The sequence below is a fragment of the Lates calcarifer genome, linkage group LG12, assembly GCF_001640805.2.
Source record: "Lates calcarifer isolate ASB-BC8 linkage group LG12, TLL_Latcal_v3, whole genome shotgun sequence".
NCBI classification, from domain to species: Eukaryota; Metazoa; Chordata; class Actinopteri; family Centropomidae; genus Lates; species Lates calcarifer.
The window spans coordinates 27,503,177-27,528,229 of NC_066844.1; the positions used below are offsets into that span (position 1 = coordinate 27,503,177).

Below are 25,053 nucleotides of genomic sequence, written 5' to 3' on the forward strand. Positions count from 1 at the left end.
CAATAGCCTGGAGTTACAGCAAACTAACAAATCCTCGTGTGAAGCTCAGACAGAGTCTGAGTGAGTCTGACAGAGTCTGACAGAGTTTCAGAGAGTTTCAGAGAGTTTCAGAGAGTTTCAGGCTGAATAATCTGCCGCTCGTTGTGTAAACAGACGCGGAGAAGAGCCCTCAACCAAACAGAGATTTCAGGCGCAGATAGAGAGCAGAGAGAGCACTCCTGCAGGAGGAAGAATAAATGAGAGGAGTGGTCGAGATAAGAGGAGGTGGTGTGGGGGCGCGCACGCATGCAAGCACACACACACACACACACACACACACAGAGAGACAAACGTCCGGGCTGTGTGCGGCGCGCACGCTGCCCCAGAGGAGGAGAAGGAGGAACCAGAGATCTTGGGTCGTTTAGTTAACATCACGTCCCCACCGCCTCGAAAGCAAACACGCTCCTGAAGCTGCGGAGGAAGAGCAGAGATCGATGTGAGAGAGAGCGCAGAGAGCTGTCAGCTGTCAGCACCTGGACTCTCCCGACCCGAAGCTGCTGCTGCTGCTCCACACGAGCTGCGAGCACACAGGACCGCGCACTCTGTCACTGGTTTGCGGGACAGTGGTGAGGAATCCTCGGAGTCTGTCCCGGGCATGGACACACCGCTGCTCTGACTGATCGGATTTTTCTCTGTACACTCTTCAGTCTGAATAATGGTGAGTGTCAGACCGTCCTCACTGCTCCTCTCACCACGCAACCGCTTCATCTTCTCTCTCTCTTTCTGCTATTGAAACAATTTGATCCTCGTGGTTTCGTCGCTGCGTATTCTGCTCAAATTACCAAATTAAATTAAAACAAATTCAAATAAATTCAATTAAATCCAATAGTCTGTGGAGCGAAATATTTCTGTTTACGTGTATTTCCCCTGTGTCGGTGCTCACATTTAAATCAGAGTAATGAGCCTGAATTCGCCTCCCGCCTCTGCTGTTTGGGTTTTCATTTTTTCTTCGACCATGATAAGTTTCTAATAAAATAAACAGACTGTAAATGACATTTGATAAAATACTGACTCCAACTTACAGCTTCAGTTAATTTTACAGTCACTGTAAAATAAAGTTGTATTTAAAACTGTTAATTTATATCTAATGTGTGAGTGTTAAAGACAAGAGAAAGGGGCAGATAGAAATGTTATTAATGCTGATGCTGATGTGAAAGGCCTGCTACAAACACCACCATATTCCAGAAGAGAATTCTCTCTTTCCTTTTCAGTGTAGGTTCAGTGTAGACATATTTCCAGCTGAGGATATTGTCACATAATTTCCTACTTCAGCTCAACTTATTCACTCGTTTTCATTGTGAGAGTCATTAATAAGAACAGAACCCCCCAGTCCTCCATCAGTAAATCAGCTATTTGTGTCTCAGTGAAGCCGTTTTAAAGACGTGGGAGGAAAAGTGTGTTGAGGCACCTTGTCTTTTGATTGAGCTCCTTTGTTTTTCTTGGTGCAGCTTGAAACCCGTGCAGCTTTTTGCTCGGCTAAGTACAGAAGATTGCACCCAAATCACTGACACCCCCTCAGCAGCCATGCACGGACCCTCATTAACTAAATTAGGGGAGCCTCGCTAAGCATTTTTCAAAGGCTGGTATTCATATTTTTCAAGGACCCCTTCATGGCTTCAGACTAGAAACTCACCCACTGTGTTTTGCCAGCCGTTTAAATCACCTTTAACATTTCTATCAGCTGCAGTCTCAGTCAGAGGAGCAGATATGAGGCCTTTAAAAATGTAAAGAAAGAGAAAGCAGAGAAATCTGACTTCACATTTTCTTACAATTCGTAGAATCAGGTTAGATTTTAATTAAATTACCTTCTCTAAAATTGTAATTTCATTTTGAAATATTTTATGGGAAATCAATCAACACATTTCTTTTTAAACTGAATTCAAATGTACATTGTGTTGAAATAAAATATTCTGGTTATATTTGGTCATAGATTTGAGCTTTGTTCAGTCGTATCTGTTGCATGGCGGGTAAAGTTAAACTACAGAGAAATGTGTTTCTCATATACCAGCTCTCAAAATGTCACACTCAGCTCTGACTTCTCGAAAATAAACTGGGCGTACGTTTCTCCTCGTCAGTGTCAATGATCTCTGATCTGACAGCTTGTAAATCTCCGCATATACCTGTATTTTAACTCACAAATAATACCCAGGGTCTGATGGAGGGGGTGGGGGTGTGCTCGGACCACATACTGAAGGTGTGTGCTCGGGTGTGTTTGATTTAACACTGTGGTTCGTCTCCTAATAACATTAGGCCCCATTTCTGGACTCGGTCTCCACGGCCGGCCCCGGGCCCTCTCAGTCAGCCTCTCTCCCTCTCCTCAGCCTTCATGGTTCTTATTACTAGCTCTAATAAATTGTGAATAAGCAGCAGCTCAAAAAGTCCTGGGCTGTGGAGAATTCCCCATCCTGTAGCGCAAGGCACCCCCTCTTAAGAAAACACAAATTAATTCCAAAACCCTCTGTAGCCAAACGTTTGTGGAATGATAAATATTTTCATAGGAAGCTCTGCTCTTCCTGACTTTATCTGCAGCACTTTCATTATATTTCTTCACAGCTGCACAGTTCTTGATGTCTCCTAGCTTCTGTGTGTCTCTCTCTCTCTGGGAGTCAAACAGTCTGAAGGTTACAGCAGGGTCTGAAAATATATTCAATCCATGCTGTCAGTCTGAAATGAACTCATCTGAGTGAGAAAAGCTACACTGTCAGTTACTCAGAATTATTGTATTGAAATGAGTCTGTATTTAGTGCAGTGAAGTTTGAATCTTTCTCAACTAGATTGATCTTTTTTTGTTCTCAGACGTGATGGAAGTCGTCTGTGTACACAACAAATCTGTCTACATTCACACATTGTCATCACAACCTGCCAAACTCAAAGACGTTTACACGCCAGTGCTCCAACACTGTACTTTATGAATGACACAAAGTCAAACATCAGTTTGTCCTTATTTAACAAAGAGAAACAGATTCATTAAATGATTCTTTAGATTTGATCCCAGAACTGTCGAAAAGATCAGAGAAGAATCAGTTTGTTAAACTAATAATCATAAAGTAACTTCTGCATGTGTTTATTGGTGAGTGTGTTTGTCTATTTGTGTTTATTGGTTTATTTACTATTTATTGTTCTTTATTTATTCACTCATTAATGGAAACAAGTATCACCATCCACTTTATTTTTAATTCCTCTGCTTTTTTCTGTGTTCGTACACTTTGTCTCTTTGAGAACTGATCATGTGACAAAGTTAAATGTTAAAAAGTTCAACTAAAAGCTAATAAAATCACACTTTTCCGTTTCTTAGGTGAGTGTAAGGTTTCAGCCTCTGACCTGCTCTGAGGCAGCATTCATGACTGTCTGTGGACGTGCAGCTGTCGGCTCAAACAGTAACTCTGACCAAACCACAGCTCCTCCACTTCCAGATCATTATCTGCAAAAGGTCTTTACTTTAAGGTTTAGAGGCAGCAGGAGGTGATGCTGCTAAACAAAGACAATACAATGGATGATTTTTCAGTCAGTGTGAAGGATTAGTCGCTGACTAAGAATTAACATAAAACAACAGTTTCGCTGCTTCTCCTCTAATCCTCATTTTCCCTCAGTGTGACTGATGACTGTTCCTCAGTCAATATTTGCTTTGTGTCTCCTCCAGTTAAATGTTTGTGTGACTGTGGAATAATGCATTGATATGAGAGGTAGTGTGTGTGTTGTGTGTGTGTGAAGCTGCACATCAGAGACTAAGAGATTCTGGAGATGATATCAGTAAAACATTTTCCTCTCAAACAGTTTCAGGCTCAAAGTTAGCACTCGTCCCTCTAAACCTCTTCTCCTCTCCCGCCCTTCCCTCCCCTTTTTAATTCCCTTAAGCCCCGGAGAGCACCGGGGGAGGCCTCGTGGTGATGTGTGTGTAGGTCTGTGTGTGTGTTGAACCTAGAGGCTGTCAGCAGACAGCAGCTGTCTCTCTGGCTATCTCCGCTCTCCTTATCACATCTTGAGAATGGTGAAGCCACACACATCGCAGCGTAGCCCGCACTGACCATATTTCATTTTTTGGTGCTTAATAACGGTTTGGGTACTTTCCACTGAAAGGAGAATTTAATAATTCGCTGTGGCTCTTGGAGTGTTTTTTTAGGTGTCAGAATTTTTCTTCACTGAACCTTTTCCCAAATGTAGTTTTTTTCCACCATTTTCCATTTTTGTAATGCCAACTTATATTTGATAATATCTCATCTCACATAGCCTGATTCTTATCTCTCCCAAAAAAGTATTAAAGAACTTTCTTATTTTGTCTTTTCTCTGTCACACACACAGTAAATCTGACAGTAAAGAAGTAATTGGACCTCAGTCCGTCTGTAACGCCTGTGAGCTTCAGCTACCAGCGAGCTCTGTCTGGCCAGCTGTTAGCAACTAGGGCGGCCGCTCGGCGTCATCTGCCGAGGAGACTGATCGAGGGCAAACCTTTTTGTCCTAATGACTAATAAAGCAGCAAGTCTGAGGGTGTGTGTTCATTAGAGAAGGCAGGAGCACTCGTGCAGTCAGGCGTGCATCAGTTTTGAATGTGTGTGTGTGTGTGTGTGTGTGTGTGTGGTGTGTGTGTGTGCGCGTGCGTGCACCACCACCCTCCCATCACTGGACCAGATGTTTTTTACCTGGGAGCCAGACCACCATCTGACTGGGGTCAGCCCAGTTCTCCAACCCCACAGCCACTCCTCCAGGCTGCTGGGAGGTCTGCCAGCTGTCCCTCATTCTGACCCCGTCCCGGGGCACTGGTTCTGGGGGAGAAAGAGCTCGGGCCTGGGGGTAGGTGGTCCTCTTGGATTTGGCAATATGGCTGGGGAAAATTATTAGGGATGTTATTAGAGAGCGAGTGGTGGGGTATGAGCAGTGAAGGCGAGCGGGGAGGAACCAAAGAAAGGATTAGGAAGGAGGAAAAGGAATGCAGCAAGTTTGGAGAGGTCATTCAGAAAGAAGTGTGTGCTGGAGAAACACAGATAAAGACAGTGGTTTTGTTGAATAAAGAGGATTTGATTACTCGAGGGGGGGTTGGGGATTCTGGCATTAAAGCAGTCTTGTTGCAGGAGTTACTCAAGTGGAAAGAGAAGGCCACCAAGTCTGGGAGGTAAAGTTACAGAGTGCAGACAGAGTCAGCAACAGGTTCACTGCTGCCAGAGATTAACTGGAGCCTCTCGTCGCATGACTTCTGTTTCTATCAAAGGAGCTCTGTACCTGTCGTTACATTAAAGAACTGCAGTATTAGCCAGGTGTGTGTGTGTGTGTGTGTTTGGGTTATTTGAGTAAAAAGTTGCAGAGACTCCAGTGAGAGCTGAACCTGCCAATAAAGACATTCATCACTGACCTCAGTCTGAAACTGGTCGTTCAAGCTTCTTCATTTTTGGTTGTTGATGTAAACATTGTATCTCAGTCAGTGTTCGCTGGGAACATTTACACGCAGGCTGTATGAAACCTCACTGATAGTAAACCGGTGACTGAAGCATGGGAACATCTTACTCCTGTGTTTAGGATTTTTATTTGGTCAGCAACTGTCAGGCTCACATTGCAGAGTCGACAAAAACATGAACGGTTACTGTTGAGATAAAGTTTTCTCAGCGTCAAAAATAAAAGAAGCCTTTGTTTTTGTTTCTAGTGTTTTCTGCTGATGGACGTCTCAGTCTGTGAGTAAACAGTAATACTCTGCTAATTGGTTCAGTGATGGCAACAACACTTATTTATAGTGTGTAAAATATAAATACATCAGCACAAACAGGAGCTCAGCTGGAACATGGTCCGTTCCCTTTACAGTCCACACTCTGCACTGTCACTGTTGGCAGTGAAAACACACTTGAATCATTTAAAGATTTTTATGATTGGTTTTATAATATTATTAATGATAATAGTATAATGAGTCATTTTTGAGACATTATCTGGTTCCATTTTGAGACATTATCTGGTTCCAGCTTCTGGAGTTATGAGGGTTTACTGCTTTTCTTATGTGACAAAGGAGCGAATGTCTTTGCTCTGATCATCAGACTCGAAATGTGAAGATCCCAGGAAACTGATCTCTCTCTCTCTCTCTCTCTCTCTCTCATTTCTCAGATGAAATAACTGACAGAAGAATTCAGAATGAAAATAAGCCTTGGTTGCAGCCCTGTCTCTGGACATAACTGAACAGCCTTGTGCTTTCTGCTTGTGTTGCGTTTAGTGTGTATTTGTGTGTTGGTATATGAATATGTTTTGTGCATATTAAGCATGTGTCTTGTCCATACTGTTAACTGAAGGATTATCAGGACAGATGTTACAGGAAAGGGCTGGTTCTTTGTTTTATAATTAGCTGTTAGAGATTTTAAGGCTGTCAGGTGAAACAACAGTGTTCAGTGATCTCACCTGTTTCTAACATCATCTACACTTCATTTATCTTGGGAGGTGTTGCCGTTGTGTTTACTTCTGAATCAGATCGAAAAGAATTGTAGAACTCAAACTAATGTGACTGAGATAGCAGTTGCTATGTGCTGTAGCTCTGACTCACAGCCTGCCCTGTTGAACTGTGCTTTCAAAGGGCAGTGGCTGGCAGATGGCACCGACTCCAACCACAAAAAGCCTGATAGTGTCACACAAACCTAAATACTGGGCCCTTGTTCTGAGAGAGGGTGGGGGGGGGCTGTGTGCAGCAATGAATCAAGCCCTGGTCTCCCCTCAGGCACTGAGGGCTCCAGGTGGGGTCCCATATGGCACAATTACAGACCAGCAAGTCACCTTGCCAGAGCGATGACCGAGAACCACAATGTTTCAGTAAAGGTCAAACCATAGGCGGGTGACAGCGGTGTGAAACCAGACTCTGACATGTCGTACAGACACTGACACAGCACACATATTGACACTGTAAACAACTGTCTAACTACACACACCAGACACCTGACATAATATTCAAATAATTGTCTCACCAGTGTAAATAAGATAAGAAGAAGAAAACAGCACACACCCTTCATAAGAAATGTAACGACTGACTGATCCCACAGCAACGCTTTGGTTTTGTACACACACACTAAATCTAACTGCACTACTTCACAACATATGATTTCAGTTCTCAGCTCATCGTATCTGGACCTTCCACAGGATCTCTTCTGTCAGCTGCTAATTCTCACTCAGCATGTGGATGTGATGGAGTTATGTCTGATGTCAGAAATGAAGGAGGTGTTTCTGCCAGATGTTTAATGCAGGTTTGGCCTGGTCAAGTCCGACACCATGGATGCAGGTTTTCCACCCTGGACTGACTGACTGAGGCTGTTCATCATGTGGTTGGACATTGTCAGATGAACTGGTTTGTTTTGAGCATAGTGAAGCTGCTTGGTAAACATGGATCAGTGTTAGCTCAACAACAGGTAAATGTGCAGACACTCAGTGTATTCCTTTAACTGAAATTTCAACTTAAAACACAATACACCACTCTGTGATGTAATCCATCAGCACAAAGGCTCGAATTTGATATCCGTGAAAGAAGCAGTGGTCTAGCAGAACCCTGGGACCCAGGTGAAGCTGGTGGGACTGGCCTTGTGGCCTGTGGCCTCCTGTGGCCCTGCTGGGTTTGTTTTAGCTTCAGTTTCATCCCTGAGCCCTCCACATCTCTGCTGAGCTCCGCTCATCTTCCCTCCGGTGTCCTGCAGTTCCCATGGCCTTGTGCGCCCTCCTCCCAGGCCTCACCCTGAACCAGGAAGTGCCTTCGCTATCACACACAGATTTTGTGTGTGCATGTGTATGTGTTAAGTGACGGTTGCAGGGATGCAGCTGAAGTCAAGAGGACTCTGAACAGGCGTCGCTTTCATTTTTGATCCCTGGGAAGTGCTGGGAAATGCAAAGCACAACAGCACTCTCCTTATTTTTCCTCTGTGCTGCGAGACCAGCGTTTCTCTGTGGAGCTTCACAGTCTGTGATAAAGATCAGATCAGGCTCTCTGATGGCTGCGAGGCCTTCAACCAGGTGAAAGGGTCACTTCTGAAGTGGAAAACCTCTCAGGAGAGCAAAAGATCAACACATGGTTCAGATTGAAAGATTTAAAATTGAGTTGGAGCTAAAAAAAACAAAAAAAAAAACATCATTTGGTGTTTAATTTGGAAGAAATGAAATTAGAAATGAGTCCAGTCTGTATCTTGTTTTTTTCCCTCTTCAAGGTTTGATTTACAGTCTCTTTTATTTGTGTTTGTTTAGCAGACAGTAACACAGGTGTTTAAAAAGCACGGAGAGCATCAGTGGAGCTGACATCAAAAACCCTGTTGTTAAAGAGAACAATACATGAGATACTGTCATTCAGCCTCTAACACCACTGACAGTGAAGCTTCTGTTCAGTCAGACTGTTACAGTTTCTGTCACTGAAGTCTCTTACTCTGCTCCCACCACACCCCCCACCCCTTCATCTCTGGCTGTAAAAACCCTGCTGCCCCCATAATTCATGACTGTCATCTGTCTCTGTCGTTGTGTTGTCAGCGAGGTCGGAGGTCGGGCAGTTAGCTACAGCTTCGCCAGATTGGAATGGCCCAGAGGTAAAGAGAGACAGACAGACAGACAGACAGACAGAGATGAAATGAATAATAAAGGAGAGCAGTTGTTGCTGAGCCACACACAGATTACTTTATACATTGTTGCTTTTCTGTCTTGATTCTGCCCTGGCCTTTGGAACAACACACCTGTATGTGACTGTCTCACTGCAGAACTGTTCAGAATCAGAATCAGACTTTATTGCCAAGTAAGTTTGTACATGCAAGGAATTTGTCTTGGTATATTGGTGCTAAAGGACAGTTATAGTAAAAGAAAAGAGCGAACAGCAAGAACTATATTTACAAATAACGTAAATATACATAATTAAAAAGTAAAGTGTAAAGTGTAGAGAGCAAAAATGTTAGAAGGTGGCAGCAATTATCCGGATGTTTTTCCATGAAATCCTGGAACCTGGCTGCAGGGAGTTTCTCCCATTCAGCCAAAAGGCTGTTAGTGAGGTCAGTAAGATGTTTAGTGATAAGGCCTGAGTCAGAGAAGGCATTCCAGTTCATCCCAAACATGTTGGATGGGATTTAGGTCAGCGCTCCGTGCACTGCACACTGTACCAAACTGAAAAAACGTTTCTGTATGAACAGGTGGTCAGGTTCATTTCCTTGTTGAAACAGAAAAGGTTTTTTCCCAGACTGGTGCTGCAACATTTGAAGTGAACTGTCTAAAATATCATTGCATGCTGTGGCTTTAAAATGTGCTTTAATAGGAACTAAGTTTCTCTCTCACTCCTTTCTGGCCATTCTGAATGTGGTGGGTGATTTTACAGATTAAATCCTCTGGCACAGTCTGTGTAATCTTCTACACAGGATTGTAACATATTTCTTTTAGTTAATCTGGTGCAGGAAATCAATATATTTCCAAAAATCCAGTATTTCCATGAAGCAGCTGTGCCTATCGATCTGTGCCACAGTTTGAATGACTCAGTACAATCAGGGAAATACAGACCAGCTACAGAGGAAATTCTCTCCTGTCTCATCCTGTCATCTCATTCTGTCTTACAAAGCTCTATTGTCTCATGATAGCATCATATCACCCAACATACATGAGAAATTCTGCTGAACTGAGAATGATAAATACACACACCACTATTATTCTGAAACTGGACCACAGCCCAGTTTTGGATGTTTTTCCTGGTTTAACACACACATGAGCAGAGTGAGTCAGCACTGAGTGCAGTGGAGCGTGTTATAACATTTTCTCTAGAAGCAATGTTACCTGTCAGGTTCCTGTAACTCATCATTTGACTGTCAGAGTCTGTGAGGATGACCACACTCTGCTCGTCAATCCCACATTTACCTCGTTCTCTCTCTGTCTGTCGCTCCTCCTCCCAGTCTATCCTAAAACCTCTCCACCTCCTCAACTTTGTGCATGGAGAAAATGTCTGCTCTCATTGTCCTGCTGCAACATGGCCCGAGGCACGCTGCCATGTGTCAGTTACCTGCATACCTGCGTCCTCATGATGTGCATTTGCTATTGTTTCCACAGGAGAGTTGAAGGCTGGAGAGGAACCTGACTAACAGCAGTGTGACGGGATAAAGAGGATAAGGCAGGTGAAAGAGTAAAGTGCTGCTGATGAAAAGTGACTGCAGTTATCCCAGTCTGCCTGTGGAGTGAAGAAACAGATTAAATACCTTTCAAATAAAACTTTGCATAGTGATAAAATTGGTCACAAGGACTCAGAACCTAAAAAGATGATTTATCACTCTAATAAAGTGCAGCTGACATTTTCAGGTATTCAAGCTTAAATTAAATTTATTAGAAAAAACTGTGTTCACTTTTCAAATGGACAACTGCATCTTATTGTGAAATTTTACCACATTTGTTGGAGGTGGAGATTTTCCCTCGTTTGTTTCCCAGCTGATCTCACTGTTCACTCTCTAACTGTTTCCTTTCTTGCCTCATCCACAGGGCTTCTTATTATCTGTTTAAAACTCTTCATATCTGCTGCAGGTGAGATTTCATTCACATCACAGCTGGAACAGCTTTACTGCTGATTTAAATCATGTGACAACTGATTTAGCTTTGAACAGTCTGATGTTAAACATTAACATGTTCAGGTTTGTTTGAATGAGAGCTGTAAGGGATACTCTTAGGTTTTCTTTTCCTTTAATTGAGTCCAACTGAGTTTTTTGTCATTGTTTCATGCTAGAAGGAGCAAAAAATTCAAACCGTCTACTCTGATTTTACCAGTTCATGCAGCCCAGCAGATTTCTCTTTGTTCTGTTTGTAGCCGTAATTATTTTAGTCCGTTAAAGAAAGAGATGTGTTCTCATGTGTCTGACAGCTGAGGATGTTCCTCTGTTGTAACAGATGAAGAGAGGAAGAAACCATCACCAAACGTTTCCTCATTGTTTCTTCCCTCTTCAGGATCAACTGAGGAGGGACAGGTGTCATGGCTGCCTATGGACAGACTCAGTACAGCCCTGCCCTCCAGCCTGCAGGACCATACACACCTTACACTCATCCACACACAGAGCTACAGCATGCCGTCTTACAGTAAGGACCAACATGCATGATTTACAAAATCACCTCAAAAAAAATGTTTGTAATGTCATGGCAACAACCAGACACAATAACAACACAGCACAAAGGATAACATCAACACAGAAGTGAAGGGAACACAGAGGACATATAAACAAGCGTCCAGTTCAAGGCGAATGAGGAAAAATGGGAAATCATTTTCAAGAAACAGACAAAGCTCCACACTCGAACCTGTGTACTGAGATAGAAAAAACCATGGTAACAGATAAACATGATAACCAGAGAGCAGTGTGTGCTCTGCATTTAGTCGATTTGTCTAATTAAGTTGCAAGCAAAGACATGATTTGTTTTATCAGACAACCAATCAAAATCAGACGCTGTCTTCAGTGGTGTCATGAACTTTAATTAAATGCTCCGGGCAGATCAGTAAATCAAACTGAATATTGGGTATTTAGAGGTGTGGATGGCTCGAACACTGTTAGGTTCCTGAATGCAACGCAAATCTTCTGCTTTCTTTGTAGACATTAAAACAGAGGATGGCCTGAGTCACTCCCCAGGACAGACAGGACTACTGGGCTACTCAAACTTCAGCAGCACTCCCCCGAGTCAAAGCCTCTACAGCTACTCACACACACATGGTTAGTCTGAACACCAGACACAGGTCTATACACTACCTCTGACCTGACCTTAAAGCATCCTTCCTTATGCTGCCATCCTCAACTCTTTCCCTCCTCTTTCCCCTCCTCTCTCCATCTCTCTTTCCCTCTCTCCCTCTCTCCCCTCCTCTCCTCCCGTCATCGTCCTCTCCTCTCCCTCTCTCTGCCACACCTGTTCTCCATTAGCTGCGGTCTGGACTCCTGGCGTCAAAAGTCTCCCCACCCCTCCTCTTTTCTCGGGGTCAGGCCCCCTTTCTCCACTCAGACCAACAACACAGCATGTGAGCGCTTGTGTCTTTTAGAGGAAAAAAAGAGAGTAAGAAAACAGATAGACAGAGAGGAAGAAAAATAAAGAGGATGGAAGGCAGGAAAAAAACAGAATAATGGAGAAAACAAAAGATGGGTAAAGGGGTCTTTGCCAAAAAACAAACGCTCAAATGAAGACTTGGTATGCTCGGGAGTGTGTGCAGCTCTCTGCCCACGCATGGCTGTGTGTGTGGGTGTGTGTTTGCGATTGTGTGAGAGTGTATCTGTGCTGTACACATTCCTCAGTCGTCCGGCGCCTAAAGCATGACTCGCTCAGTGCGACTTTACGGCTTTGAAAGCAGCATGAAATTGACCTTGTGTGTGAGAGGGGAGAGGTTAAGGTGCATTTTATGGAGGGGTGAGTAGGTTTAATGTTGCAGATGGGGGATGACCCTGTCTCCACTGTATGGAGGAGACAAAGACACACAGCAGTAAACAGATGAGGTGTGGATGTGACTCTGTATTTCCCTCACATTCACTTTAATGTCCAAACAAAACTGTTGGTTTGTTTACAACCTGTCTCATTGTTGGACTTGTGATTTTACCATATTCCCAGATCTGAGCAGTTATTTTATTTATTCATTTATTTATTACAGCAGTGTAATGAAAATGAACTGTTCTATCTAACTATCCTTCAGTACTGCTGACCTATATACCATAAGGATAAGATGAAATAATCCTTTATTAGTCCCACAATGAGGAAATTTACAAAGTCTGGTAGACAAGTATTAGACAGACGAGTGCTACCAGCCGACAGTATATAACCCTGACCCAGAGAAGGTTAGAATAGAAATTAAATAAAATTAAATAAAATTGGTGAAGCACTGTTTGAAGTGCTTTCATATGCAAAATGCAAAATAGAGCAATTGTTACATTATTAATTAATCTGCAGACTATTTTCCAATTAATCAATAATGGTCAATAAAATCTCATCAAATAATGAGCTAAACATGATTTATTCCGATTGTTTTTGTTGAAACAAACCCCAGAAATATTCATTCTCATGTATGACAAAGAAAATCATCAGATCCTCATATTTCAGGACCTGAAAACAGAAGAAAAAGCTTTTCTTTTCTGCTGACTGATCAGTTAATGGACTGATGTTTCAGCTCTCTTCACTCTCTGTGCACCTCACCTCTCTCATTAGCAGATGGACGTTAACACAGAAATGACTCAGTTATCATCTCATCAGTTTTTGGTCATGTGATAAGAGGCGGTCTTGTCTTTAGTTTCAGATGTGACTGACCTCCTTAACTTCTCTGAAGCCACCAGACTCCTGATCGATGACTCTGGAGTCAGTTCTAGTTTTCCATATTCGTCCCTCTTTAAGACAGTATTCAGATGTCAGACATTACACGGGAATGTAAATATCCATGTAAACAAACTTCTGATTAAACCTTTTACAGTGACTGTGCTCCGTCACAGCACCACTGTTGAACCAACAAAGAGTGTATTTTGAGTTTGAAGGACACTGTTCCCAAACAAAATAAATTTGTTTGAATATTTTTATGCATAAATCATTAACTGCAAACTTCAAACGGTAATAAACTGCCACAACAACCAAATGTTTGTAGGATTTCAGAATGTTTCCATGTCATCCATTATACTGTACACAATACACACACACACACACACACCGCACAAAAAAAGACATCAAAATACATACTGTACGCTGTGTGTACAACTGAAACCAAATGGGGGACTATGGGAGCCTTTTTGTGTTTACTCCAGGGACCTCCTGTATTTTTCCTGCAGTCGCTTTGAAGACTGTTGTGTTGTCCGCGAGGTTTCAGTGTGGTTCTTCCATTGAGTCATTATTCTGCTGTTTGTCATGCACTGTGGAGTGGGGAGGAAGAAATGTGGAGCAGGAGAGAGCAGTGGTGGACTGATGAAATGATGGGACGTAGACTCGAGGAAATGAATCTTTAGAAATATTTCAGGACTAGACCTAACTGGAACTGGAAGCCTTCCACCCACTCAATAAACACTACAGTTAGAAACCAAGCCATTATTGACAGATGTTATTTAACCTGTTTTCTGTTTGAATACATCAAATCTAAATGCAGAGCACACACTCTGTATAAACAAATGTGACAGTGTGTCCTGTCAATGATAGGCCCTTTATTAATGTGTTACCTGTCTGTACACATTAGACTGTGTGTGCTCAAGCTGCTCTGAAATATCCTGAGCCACGTTACAGAGATAATGTTATGACAATGTCTGTCTGTCCACAGTCAGCCTGTCTGTCTGTCTGTCTGTCTCTCTGTCTGTTGGTCCATCACTTTGGTCCAGACTGAAATATCTCCGCAGGTGATTGTAATGAGGTTTTGTACAGACTTTCATGGTTCCTAGAGGATGAATCCTTTTGACTTAAATTATCTCCTGACTTTACCTCGAGCTCATTCAGCTGTTAAAATATCCACTTATCCTGTGAGATGTTATATCTACATTTGTGGTTCCCAGAGGATGAATCTATTGTGACTTTTCCTGCAGTTCCAACATGAGGTTGGCATCAGTTGTTTTGGATGAAATGTCTCATAGAAGTTGCACAGATTTTAATTAAATATGGTGCAGACATGTTTGGTCCCTGCAGGATGAATTGTACAAAGTTTGGTGAGCCCTCAGCTTTTCATTTAGTGAAGAGTATTGTGACCATAGTAGTACAGTAGTTTGTGACCAGAAGCCTGAAAAACTTGACATTCCCATCAGCCTCACCTTGACTTTGTCTTTCTGGCTGATTAGCAGATGTTAGCATGCTTTTCACTGTAAACATGTTAGCATGCTGATGTTAGCATTTAGCTTAAAGCACCACTGTGCACTGAGGAGTCAATAAGCCCTGCTGTCTGTTAAATAATGTTCTTAGGTCTCCATTGCTCCTGTGCTCTTTGACTGATTAATGGAGGGTGTAAATCATCTCCTGTCTGCTCTCAAAGAAGCCTCTGGGAGGTTATATGCTCTTTATGAGAAGCCACACACAGTGAACTCTTTTGCCCAATTGATGTCAAAAGTTCATCAGTTCTTGGCTCATGTCCAACCCCTCTGCTAATGTTTGCTAAAAGAGAGAGAGATATTTAAGAGGACAGAGGGAATGGAATGAAAATTAAAAATGTTGTCCAGTGCCGTAGGTGAAGGTGATACAATTACAGGAGAAAGAATTCATCAGAAAAACAAACAGTATAGACAGAGCTGACAGGAAGATGCAGGATGAGGCAGCGTCACTGTGGGGGGATATGGCTCGGAGGAAGACATTCCTGCCTTGGCTTGATTAGACTGAGACGACTCCCAGAGCAGCATCAGAAGAAGCAGACTTTCCCACCTGTATTGTTATGTCAAACATAAATCTCAGCTCCTGCAGCACTGAGCTGTCCCTGAGGAAGGAGTCAAAGTTTACAGCTCATTACTTCCACCACACTTTCACACATCAGATCGGATGTAGGTGAAATTATATTATTATCTGAGGTTGACTGACGTGAGATGTCACAAGTCAAATCTCTCACCAGTTTACAGTTTGTACTTGTTTGGTTTTTATCCTGAATATTTCATTCTTACCTGACAGTCTGACCTTTGTCTTCACATCACAGGAGGTGGCATTTCATCTGGAATTTTTCAAGGCACCCATGCAATCTCCAGTTCAACCCCCTTCAACCCGACCCAACAAGTGAGTTAGTCTACATCCACATGTTTTACCGCCAAGACATCTGCAGAAATCTCAGCAAATAACACTGAAAGTCAGCTCCTCTCATTCTCTGACATCACTTCTATTGTTGACTAATGTCAGACACAGTTTCAGGATGAAAATGTTCATCATCATCTTATTGTGTGTGTATTAACAGGAGTTTTCAGCGTACTCAAGCTACAGTCAGAGTCAATACTCTCCATATTATAACTCACATCACTACAACAGCCCCTACCTAACAGGCAGCAACATCAGCCCTGCTGCCATCACAGCTCCATTAGCCTATCAGCACCCAGAACACCCGGTCATGCTGCCCAATCACAGCCCAGAGTCACACACAGGTATGGAGTCAGCACCAGCCATGGTCAGCCATGTGTTGGGTTGGTTTCTCTGTCTTTCTGCTCACAGCGTCTACCTGTCTTTAAACGTTCTAGGGAATTACAAAGGGTCAAAGGTCATTCCAGTGATTTGTGTAGGGACAGGTTGAGCAGAAACTGAGATATCCTAACTTTTAAAGTCTTTCTGTGGGTGTGGTTTAGGAGAGTACCACCCACCACCCAGCCCCCCCACGCCAGGTAAAGAGGGGGGGGTCGCAGCCCGGAGGGGGTCAGATGGGAAGTTGAGGGGGAGGAAAAGAGTGAGTGACCCTGCTCCACCTCTGGACTCTGATATAGAGGTAAACACACACTCACACAGTGTTGAAAATTATCAGTATTTCTCTACAATATTTATCTTTCTCTGTCTCTCAGACACACACACACAAACCTCCATGAGGTTAACATTACATATCTGTTATTTCACTGCAGCGAGTGTTTATCTGGGACCTGGATGAAACCATCATCATTTTCCACTCGCTCCTCACGGGAACCTTCTCCTCACGATTTGGCAAGGTATGCTGATACAGCCCCTCCCTCAGTCATTTACTGTAACGAGCCGGTGCTGTAGCTCATCACAGTCTGACAGCACTTAATTATGTGGTAGGCAGGTACGCAGGTACAGTTTAGCACCAAGACAAACCAGTGTAATCCTGCTTTAGTCAAATCAGCCTTTGTTTCAGTGATGGCTGCCTGAGCCGAGTCCACGACCTGCGGGTCTCATCCCTGAGCATTTTCACACGCTGGCTGTTTTGCCTTTCTGCCCTCTTGTTTCTTTTCATAATGCACCGGGGTTGTTTAGCCACCACGGCATCCAGCAGCGTGATTGACAGCCAGCAGGACCTTTACATAACAGACAGGGAGCTGAAGTTGGGCGGACAGTGGTGCGTTTCTTGTTTTTGGCCGGGAGTTCTGTGTTTTGAATTCTCACGGTCCCCCTGCGGGTTGACACAAGGCTGATGGGAGTTTGAGAGCAGCGTCTCTGATCGGTTCAGCCCCCGGCAGGCCATGCATGCCGTTGTTTCTTTTTCTTTCTTTTCTTCCACGGAGGGTGGGGGGTTGGGGGTGAGGAGAAAAAGGGAGGATGAGCCAGCGAAGGAGAGAGTAGATGTGTTGAAATGTGACTCATGTGCCAGAAATTCCTGATTCCTCCCACCACCCAAACACCCCGCTGCTGGATCCAGGGAAGCTCAGTTGGACAGGCTCTGACATCAAAACTCAGACATGCAGCAAAGAGTCAAATGAGTGACAGCAGAAAAACAGATTAACAGTCCAGAGCGTCAAGACGGCTTACGGGCTTTTTTTTTCTCCCTCCTAAATTTGCAGCTAACTCTTCTCACTCTGACAGCCAGAATACATTTTTTCTGGCATTAATTATCTCCACTTTGTGTCTAGTTCTAACAGCCAGACTCCAGTACGGTCAGCCTATTAAACTCTGTTATCATAAACAAATGTTTGGACCTATACGTGAAGGCAGGTCTGGGCCTGGCGTGCAGGAAAGACTAATGGATGTGTTGAAAGACAGTTGTTTTCAGCAGCTTGGTGAGCCAGAGGTGAACGGGGATCCACATGAGGACCTGATTCCCGCCCCTGTAACAGGTCTTCCATTATCTCATCTATCATACAGCACCCTGCTCTCTGCCTCGTTCATATCTGACATCCCCTGGGTCAGAAGGAAGGTGGGAACTGAATGCTCTGGGTGTTTTTTTTATCCTTCTCTACCTGCTTTTTGTCTCAGATTAACAGAGGCTTTTGTTTGTGTAGAAGCAGCCTTCGTCTGTGGAGGGAGGTGATTACAGATAATTATTTCAATTATTAGACAAGCAGAACAAAGCTCCTTTAAGCCTCCAACCCCTCCCTCTTTATCTCTTCCTTCTCTGGCCAGTGTTTCACAATCCTGCCCGTCATCATTTTCTCCTTGTCATCCTACTCCTCCTATTGAACTTCTGCCACCCTTCGTCCTCAATTATCTTTTTCTTTTTTACGCACTTTTTCTTTTGGGGGGGTATTTTGTAATTGTCAGCATTTAGCCTACTTGTGTCATCAAGCCCATTTCTAAAATTCAGAGCCAGGAGACAGCTCCTCCTTTTCATTTCAGATGCACTAATCTAATGTTCACCTTTGGCTGACACCGCTCTGCTCCTCCTGTCTCTCTGCCAGGGACGAGCCGACGCTGGCATCAAAACAATACACCATGTACACACACCTGCTTTTGTAGTCTTGAACAACATCACGCCCACACTGTATGTCAGCCTGACTGCACAGACATCATGATTTATGTGTTTATCCGGGTGATGATTTAGGATTTGCTTATTAAAAAATAAAGTGAAGTTGGTGTAAGGCAACACCAGCATTTTCATTTGATTTTTTATTTTGTATTTTTTTCCATGTGAGAGGAAAGAAATGAGTCAGTGTGACGTGTTTATAGACAGAGAGAATGATAAAAGGTGAAAAACCAACAAAGAGCAGAACCTCAGAGATACCTGCTGTTTTTCCTGAAATCAAACGTGAATCATTTCTGAAGTGTTGAATCCACTGCACTGACACAGGGAGAATAAAGTGAATCGTTCCAGCCTGTTTTTAGACATTCACCATAAATCACCAGGGTTGTGTTGTAGATGGTTTTTTCCACCATCCCAGGAAGTCATTGATCTCCATTAATTTCCCTGTATGGGAGCAGACTCTTGAAACTTGTGATCTGTTACAGTTAAGGTGAAGTCTATATTCAAAATAAAGTGAGCAGTGAATGAAATGAATTGACTGTGATGAGTCTGTGTGGAGAGACAAAGGAGAAACCTGGTGCAGTGGATTAAAGAGAAAACACAGGAGATACTAAAGAGATCAGCCTCAGCAGAGTTTGACTGACAGATGAATATTCACACTCGCCTCTCCCTCAAACCTGTTTATGTCAATCCAGTTGATGAGTTTGCAGAGGAAGTGAAGGGAAGGCAGCTGCACTGACGAGGCCAGAATAATGACAAGAGGAATGATGTTCAATAATGTGATTTGATTGATTATTCTCTAAATACCAAAGCTCTTAGGCCATCAATCTCAGCCCGAGCTCATGGTTTGATTATTTAATTATCGAGGGTGCAGCCCCTGGAGTGACAGAGCTGTTGTTATATCATTTGTTATTAAGTAGGTCAAAGCAGTTTTCTCTCATTTAAAAGTGAATGTGAGATACGAGTCTGAACTGTGTCTGTGTTTCCACAGTTTATACACACTGAGCATTAATACACAGTACATTAGACACAGATTCAGGTCCATATAACAAATACCCAGTACACAGCAACCTCTGCTCCTAACAGTGTGATCTGTGTGTGTGTGTGTGTGTGTGTGTGTGTGTGCGTGTGTGTGCGTGTGTGTGCAACAGGACTCTTCAAAGGCAGTGTCTCTTGGTTTGTGGATGGAGGAGATGATCTTCAATCTGGCCGACTCGAGACTCTTCTTCAACGACCTGGAGGTTGGTTTTTACAAAGTTTGAAGATTAAAGTGATGTCTTCATTCAGCCCAAAAATCTCACAGCGTATTCACATTCTCCTCACAGCACACTTCATCTCTCTCTTTTTTTTTTTTTTTCAATAATCATGAGACTTTTTCCAGTAATTTGGAAAATAGCAGCAGTCAGAGCGTATCCACTGGTGTAAACTGGCATACAGCTGACCAGGAAACCTTCCTGCTACAGCCCAGCGAGAAGTTTGACATTTGGGTGCTGTTTTCTTACCTGGCATAAAACACAGTGGCTGTCATTGTAGAAATCCCCTCACACAACATCTATCCTGTGTTAACTCTTACTGCAGCATTTTCCAAACAATTTCCCCTCCTGAAGTGACCGTACAGAGAGAAAAGGAGGGGTTGTTAAGTGCTGGCACAGTCAGAGCCAACCTGCTACCTAAGAATCCACCACAGAGGGGTATTGTGGCAACCTCTAAAAAGGATGAAAGGATTTTACTGCCTGATTGTGAGTGAACAGTGCATATGTTTTTCCTCCTGCATTCCTCGGCCTTGTTCTGACAAAGAAAAAAAAGATTAGAGAGGGTCAGAGAGAGAGAGAACAAGTACACTTTGTGCCGTAATTATAGGTGTGTGTCTGAGTATCCGAGAGGAAAATTAGTCAAATGGGAGGAGGAACAGTCAAGAGGAGGGAAAGGAGCCAACAAAGCCATTTACAAACCGGGTTTTTATCCCCTCCTTTGTTGTCGAGGCTCAGAAAAGCTCCAAAGCAGTAGGCAATGGTTGACTGACAACTGCTGTTAAGTCTTGAGGTACAATTATCTTGTCCGTCTGATATCAGTAGCTACATCACAGGCTGTAACACCACCAGAAGATCACGTCATTTTATTTGGTGACTGCCTGATTAAAGAATGATTGAGATTACAAACGGTGTGATTAAATGAAATCTCTGTTGCCACTGAGTGGAGCCTGTTTGTGTTCTGCTAAATGGGTCATTTGCATTGTTTGGTCAGTGGTAGCATCTCTGTCTGTGAGTGGGAGCTGAGCTGTGCAGAGGTGGAGAGGAGATGAGGTAGCGTCTCTGCCTGAAAGGTGATAGGAGAGCACGTCTGTCCTGGGTCACCGCCTGACAACAGGGAGTTATACCAGGACATATGTGTGTATGGTCGTATGTGTGTGTGTGTATTGCTGTATGTGTATTATGTGGAATATAGTAGTTGTGGGATTTAGAGGTTTGGAGCTGGAGGAAATAAGAAAGAGACAGTTATTCTCTGTTACTCCTGGGTTGTATTTTCTCTGACCTGTGATGATTGATTTATGCTCGTTGTTTTTGTTTTCTCCAACATATCCAATTTAAATAACTGTTTTCCAGTTTCTGTTTAACTGTTTTTTGCTGAAGGTGTTTTGGCTGCAGCTGAATGTTTAAGCTGCAGTGTGGTTTTAATCCCTGTGGTTTGGTCGGTTGCATTAACGTCCAATAGAGAGAAACAATATGCACAGCACTGTGCTTTTCAAAGACAATGGGCCATTCTTCAGAGGATTTGTATGTTGGATGCACTATAAAAAATGCAGATTTACTTTAATTTACTACGTGGTTCCAGTAGATTTGACTGTCGTGTATCGGTGGCGCCTGTCACCCCCGGAGGCTCCCCTAGAGAGGAGAGACCTGCCTGTACAGGGCTCCACTCTGAAATGGATCTCTTCATATATCCGCTCTTCTTTTCATTTCCCAGGAATGTGACCAGGTTCATATTGATGACGTGGCATCAGACGACAATGGACAGGACCTGAGGTAAAGCTTCTCCTGTGTTACTGTAAAAGCTCTGCTGAGACTCTGACAGTTCTACTGTGGCTTGTGAACCAGACTTGCCCTCTGGGTTTTCAGTGCACAGGAGGAAAAAGAGCCGAGGAGATGAGATGAGGAGTGTGTGCGTCTGTGTGTGTTCATGCATGCAAGCATGTGCATGTCTTTTATTTTCCCAACGTCCGCAGCCATATAATATGTCACAGGATTATCCAGTGCTTTCATTTCTCATCAAAATATCTCTTTATCATTCCCTGTGTCTCCCTCAGTCCAGACGTTTTATTGCATAAACTTGTTGAAGCACTTTGGGATACTTTTAGGAGAGATTTGAGAAAGAGCCAGACTGTGCCAAAGCACTTTTCTGAAGTATTTACTTTACTGAAATTGGCCTTTTTCATTCTCAAAGAGTTTTTTTTTATGTATTTATCCACCCGTGCTCATGATTTCTCACTGACAAAGCTTCATTCATGGTTACATTCAATTTAAAGAATTTCTTGTCCCTGAAATTTTTGCGGTTGCCCTGGCACACCTCTCTAAATCTGATGAATGGTATAAGCGCTGCCTTCTTGTTCCTAAGCCTGAATCAGTTCCTAGAGCCAGAGAATATATCCATGATATATATCCAGTTGTCACCTCTGAAACACTGGTGATAGTGCGACTGTGAGATGCTCAGGAAGAACACAGTGTGTGTCTAATGATCTCCATCCTGGCTGTTTCCTCTATTGTGATCCTGCAGCACTTACAACTTTGGGTCAGACGGCTTCCAGAGCCCAGCAGGGGCCGGCTCTCTGTGCCTGGGGTCAGGGGTCCACGGAGGGGTGGACTGGATGAGGAAACTGGCTTTCCGATACCGCAGAGTCAAGGAGATCTACAACACATACAAGAATAATGTTGGGGGTAAGCTCAAGAAGTACAGACTCGAACCACAGGTCTTTGACTGGGGTTCTCAGGTGTGATGAAGCCTTCTTCTTGAGAAAAGTGCAGTTTGTATTTTTAAAGCTTCACTTTGATCATCGACCCGACCGCTGATGAGCATCAAATGCAGAGAGAATGTAACAATAAACACCTGCTCTCTCCAAATCACTGATGTATAACCTATTAACTGAATCATGATGTGGTGAGACAGCTGAAAAGAAGCAGACAGGTTTGTTTGTCAACCAGGATGATGAGTCAGAAGCTGTTGTTCAGTATGAACCCGTGTGCACTGCTGATTACATCTGGCTTCTTTAACTCTGCTGGAAACCATGTGTCTGAGGTTTTGGCCACAGGGTGTTGTGTGAGAATCATCCATCCAGTCAGTCCTGCTGTCAAAATACAGCTTTTTAACATCTCTGTAAATAAGAGCTTTTATTCATCAGAGCCAGAAGACTTCAGATCATCCCTGTTCTGTTACTGACCATCAGCTTGTGTCTCTCACCGACGGGCAGGTCTGCTGGGCAGCCCGAAGAGAGAGGAGTGGTTACAGCTGAGGAGAGAGATGGAGGTCCTGACTGACCTGTGGCTGACTCAGGCTCTCAAAGCCCTGGCTCTCATCAACTCCAGGTCAGTTCATGCTGCAACAGCTTGATTTACAACCAGCCGCTCAATTAAGATGAGCCGCTGTATCTGCACTGTCTGATGTCTTATTATGATTTTAGCCGCCCATATCCATTTCCTTTAAGAACTGAATGAATCTCAGTCGATGCTGTGGCATGTGTTATTCATTCTGTTACATGTGACTGGACTTAAATGCAGTGCTTGAGTAAATGTACTTAGTTACCCTGTAACTGTGTCTGTCCTGTGCTGTTCCAGACCTAACTGTGTGAATGTGTTGGTGACCACCACCCAGCTCATCCCAGCCCTGTCCAAGGTGTTACTGTATGGCCTGGGCTCAGCCTTCCCCATAGAGAACATATACAGTGCCACCAAGACAGGTGAGGAGAGTCTGAGGTAGAGGAGAATGATAATCCTCAAAGAAACTTCCACCTTCTTCTGTAGTTTCTCACCTCAGAGTAACATGAAACCTCTGACTCTCCGTCTCCTCGCAGGCAAAGAGAGCTGCTTCGAGCGCGTCTCTCAGAGATTCGGTCGGAGAGCAGTGTATGTGGTGATAGGCGATGGAGCTGAAGAAGAGACCGTGGCCAAGAAGGTATAACTCAATCAGGTTTTTATGACTGTGACTGCTGAAAAATGGGCCACAGCTAATCAGTTAACTGTAAAAGACTCTGCAGCTTCTGTGCCTGACTTCCTCTTTTCTAATCTTTACATTGAAGTGTCAGAGTTTTTCCTGGATTTGGCAGCTCAGCAAATACATGATCAGCCAACATGTTATCCACATGTACTTTGTCACATAACTCAGTCCTCCTCCAAACCACAGTCCATATTTCACATCTGCACCGCATCTGTACAAGCACTTCAACTTGTTAAAGTATGTCTGCCTTAGGATTGCATGTTTTACATTAAACCTGTGTTTCATCCCCATTTTATTTTTGTTTTCTCAGAAGAACATGCCGTTCTGGAGGGTGTCCTGTCGGGCCGATCTGGAGGCTCTGAGCCATGCACTGGAGCTGGACTACCTCTAGAGGGCGCCAGCTGTCTCACTCTGCTCTTCCCACCCAGAGTATGAAATGTTCCTGAATACCTGAGTGCAGCTGGAGGGTGAAGGTGCCCCCTAGAGACTGATCCAGAGTCAGTGAGCAGCCAGGCAGACAGTTTACAGAGGAACTGTGAGGATTTTGAAGTGAGGCCGTGGCAGATCTGTGACACATGAACATGAAGCCAGAAGACCAAAATAAAAAATACCAAAGTAAAATAAGGGACCAAAGCTTCATAACTAACCCCAGGGAACTGCGGTCAATACTGCAAATACTTTTTTAAAACTTTTCCCTTGTTTTTCTTTTTCATCTCAGCTTTGTGAATGGTGACCCACTTAGATAGACACAGAAGTGTTGCACTGAATGCAAACTCCATCCTGTTTGATGAACACAGTGCGTGTCTGCATGGATGAAAAGACTGTTGGTTCTGCTGTGTCTTTTTTATCTGTTGTGAGACTTAACTGTTTGTTTCTGGCCAACACTATTTTAAAGACCAATGTTGTGATGTTATGTGGGATAGATTTGACCTTCACTATTATTTTAGAATTGTTTTTATTCATATTTCACATAGATAAATGTTGGATAACATTATCCTTATAGTTAGAGGCTATTGAAAATAGTCTGAGTTTTACCATTAAAATGTGAGATATTTATTATTGGTTCAACTCTACAACACAGTGAGGTTTGTGTAGTTTGGGAGCCTGGAATTTAAAAAAAAATCTAAATCCCTTCAAAGACCAGAAATGTGCTCCTGTAAAAATGTTTTGATAAGAAGTTGTCTTGAAGATGCTGTACCACAGGCTCCAGTCCTTACTTTAGATTCTGGGTTGTATATGTTTTCATCTTTTCATTCTCCTTCCGTCTGTCCCTGTATAACTTCCTGATATCCTGTTTGTAATATAGATAAACTGGTATGGTTGTGCATGTGCCGATTACACTGCCTGTCAGCTTAGCTATGATTTGTATATAATGCTTTATTGTCGATTTGTTTTGACAGAGTGAAAATAGATTAATAAAGATAAATTAATTGCATTGTGGGTGAAAAGTGAGTTGGGTTTCATTTCATTTCACTGAAGCCTGAGGCAAATGAAACATGAGGGTTCACCTGACTAATAAATAAACAACTGATGAATGATCCTGGTGTAAATTACATGTAATTATCAAA

General features: G+C 43.2%; 1 protein-coding gene across 1 annotated transcript; it reads left to right on the forward strand.

Moving 5' to 3' along the window:
* Positions 1 to 309: 309 nt before the first annotated feature.
* eya2 (EYA transcriptional coactivator and phosphatase 2) lies at positions 310 to 25,023 on the forward strand. The gene is given in 17 exon segments (XM_051074626.1): positions 310 to 697; positions 10,051 to 10,111; positions 10,474 to 10,515; positions 10,933 to 11,029; positions 11,031 to 11,061; positions 11,568 to 11,684; positions 15,590 to 15,666; positions 15,842 to 16,025; positions 16,224 to 16,360; positions 16,491 to 16,574; positions 19,432 to 19,521; positions 21,245 to 21,303; positions 22,052 to 22,212; positions 22,743 to 22,857; positions 23,107 to 23,228; positions 23,343 to 23,443; positions 23,796 to 25,023. Coding segments are annotated over 14 exon segments (1,431 nt in total). The 5' UTR covers positions 310 to 697; positions 10,051 to 10,111; positions 10,474 to 10,515; positions 10,933 to 10,957; the 3' UTR covers positions 23,877 to 25,023.
* Positions 25,024 to 25,053: the final 30 nt, after the last annotated feature.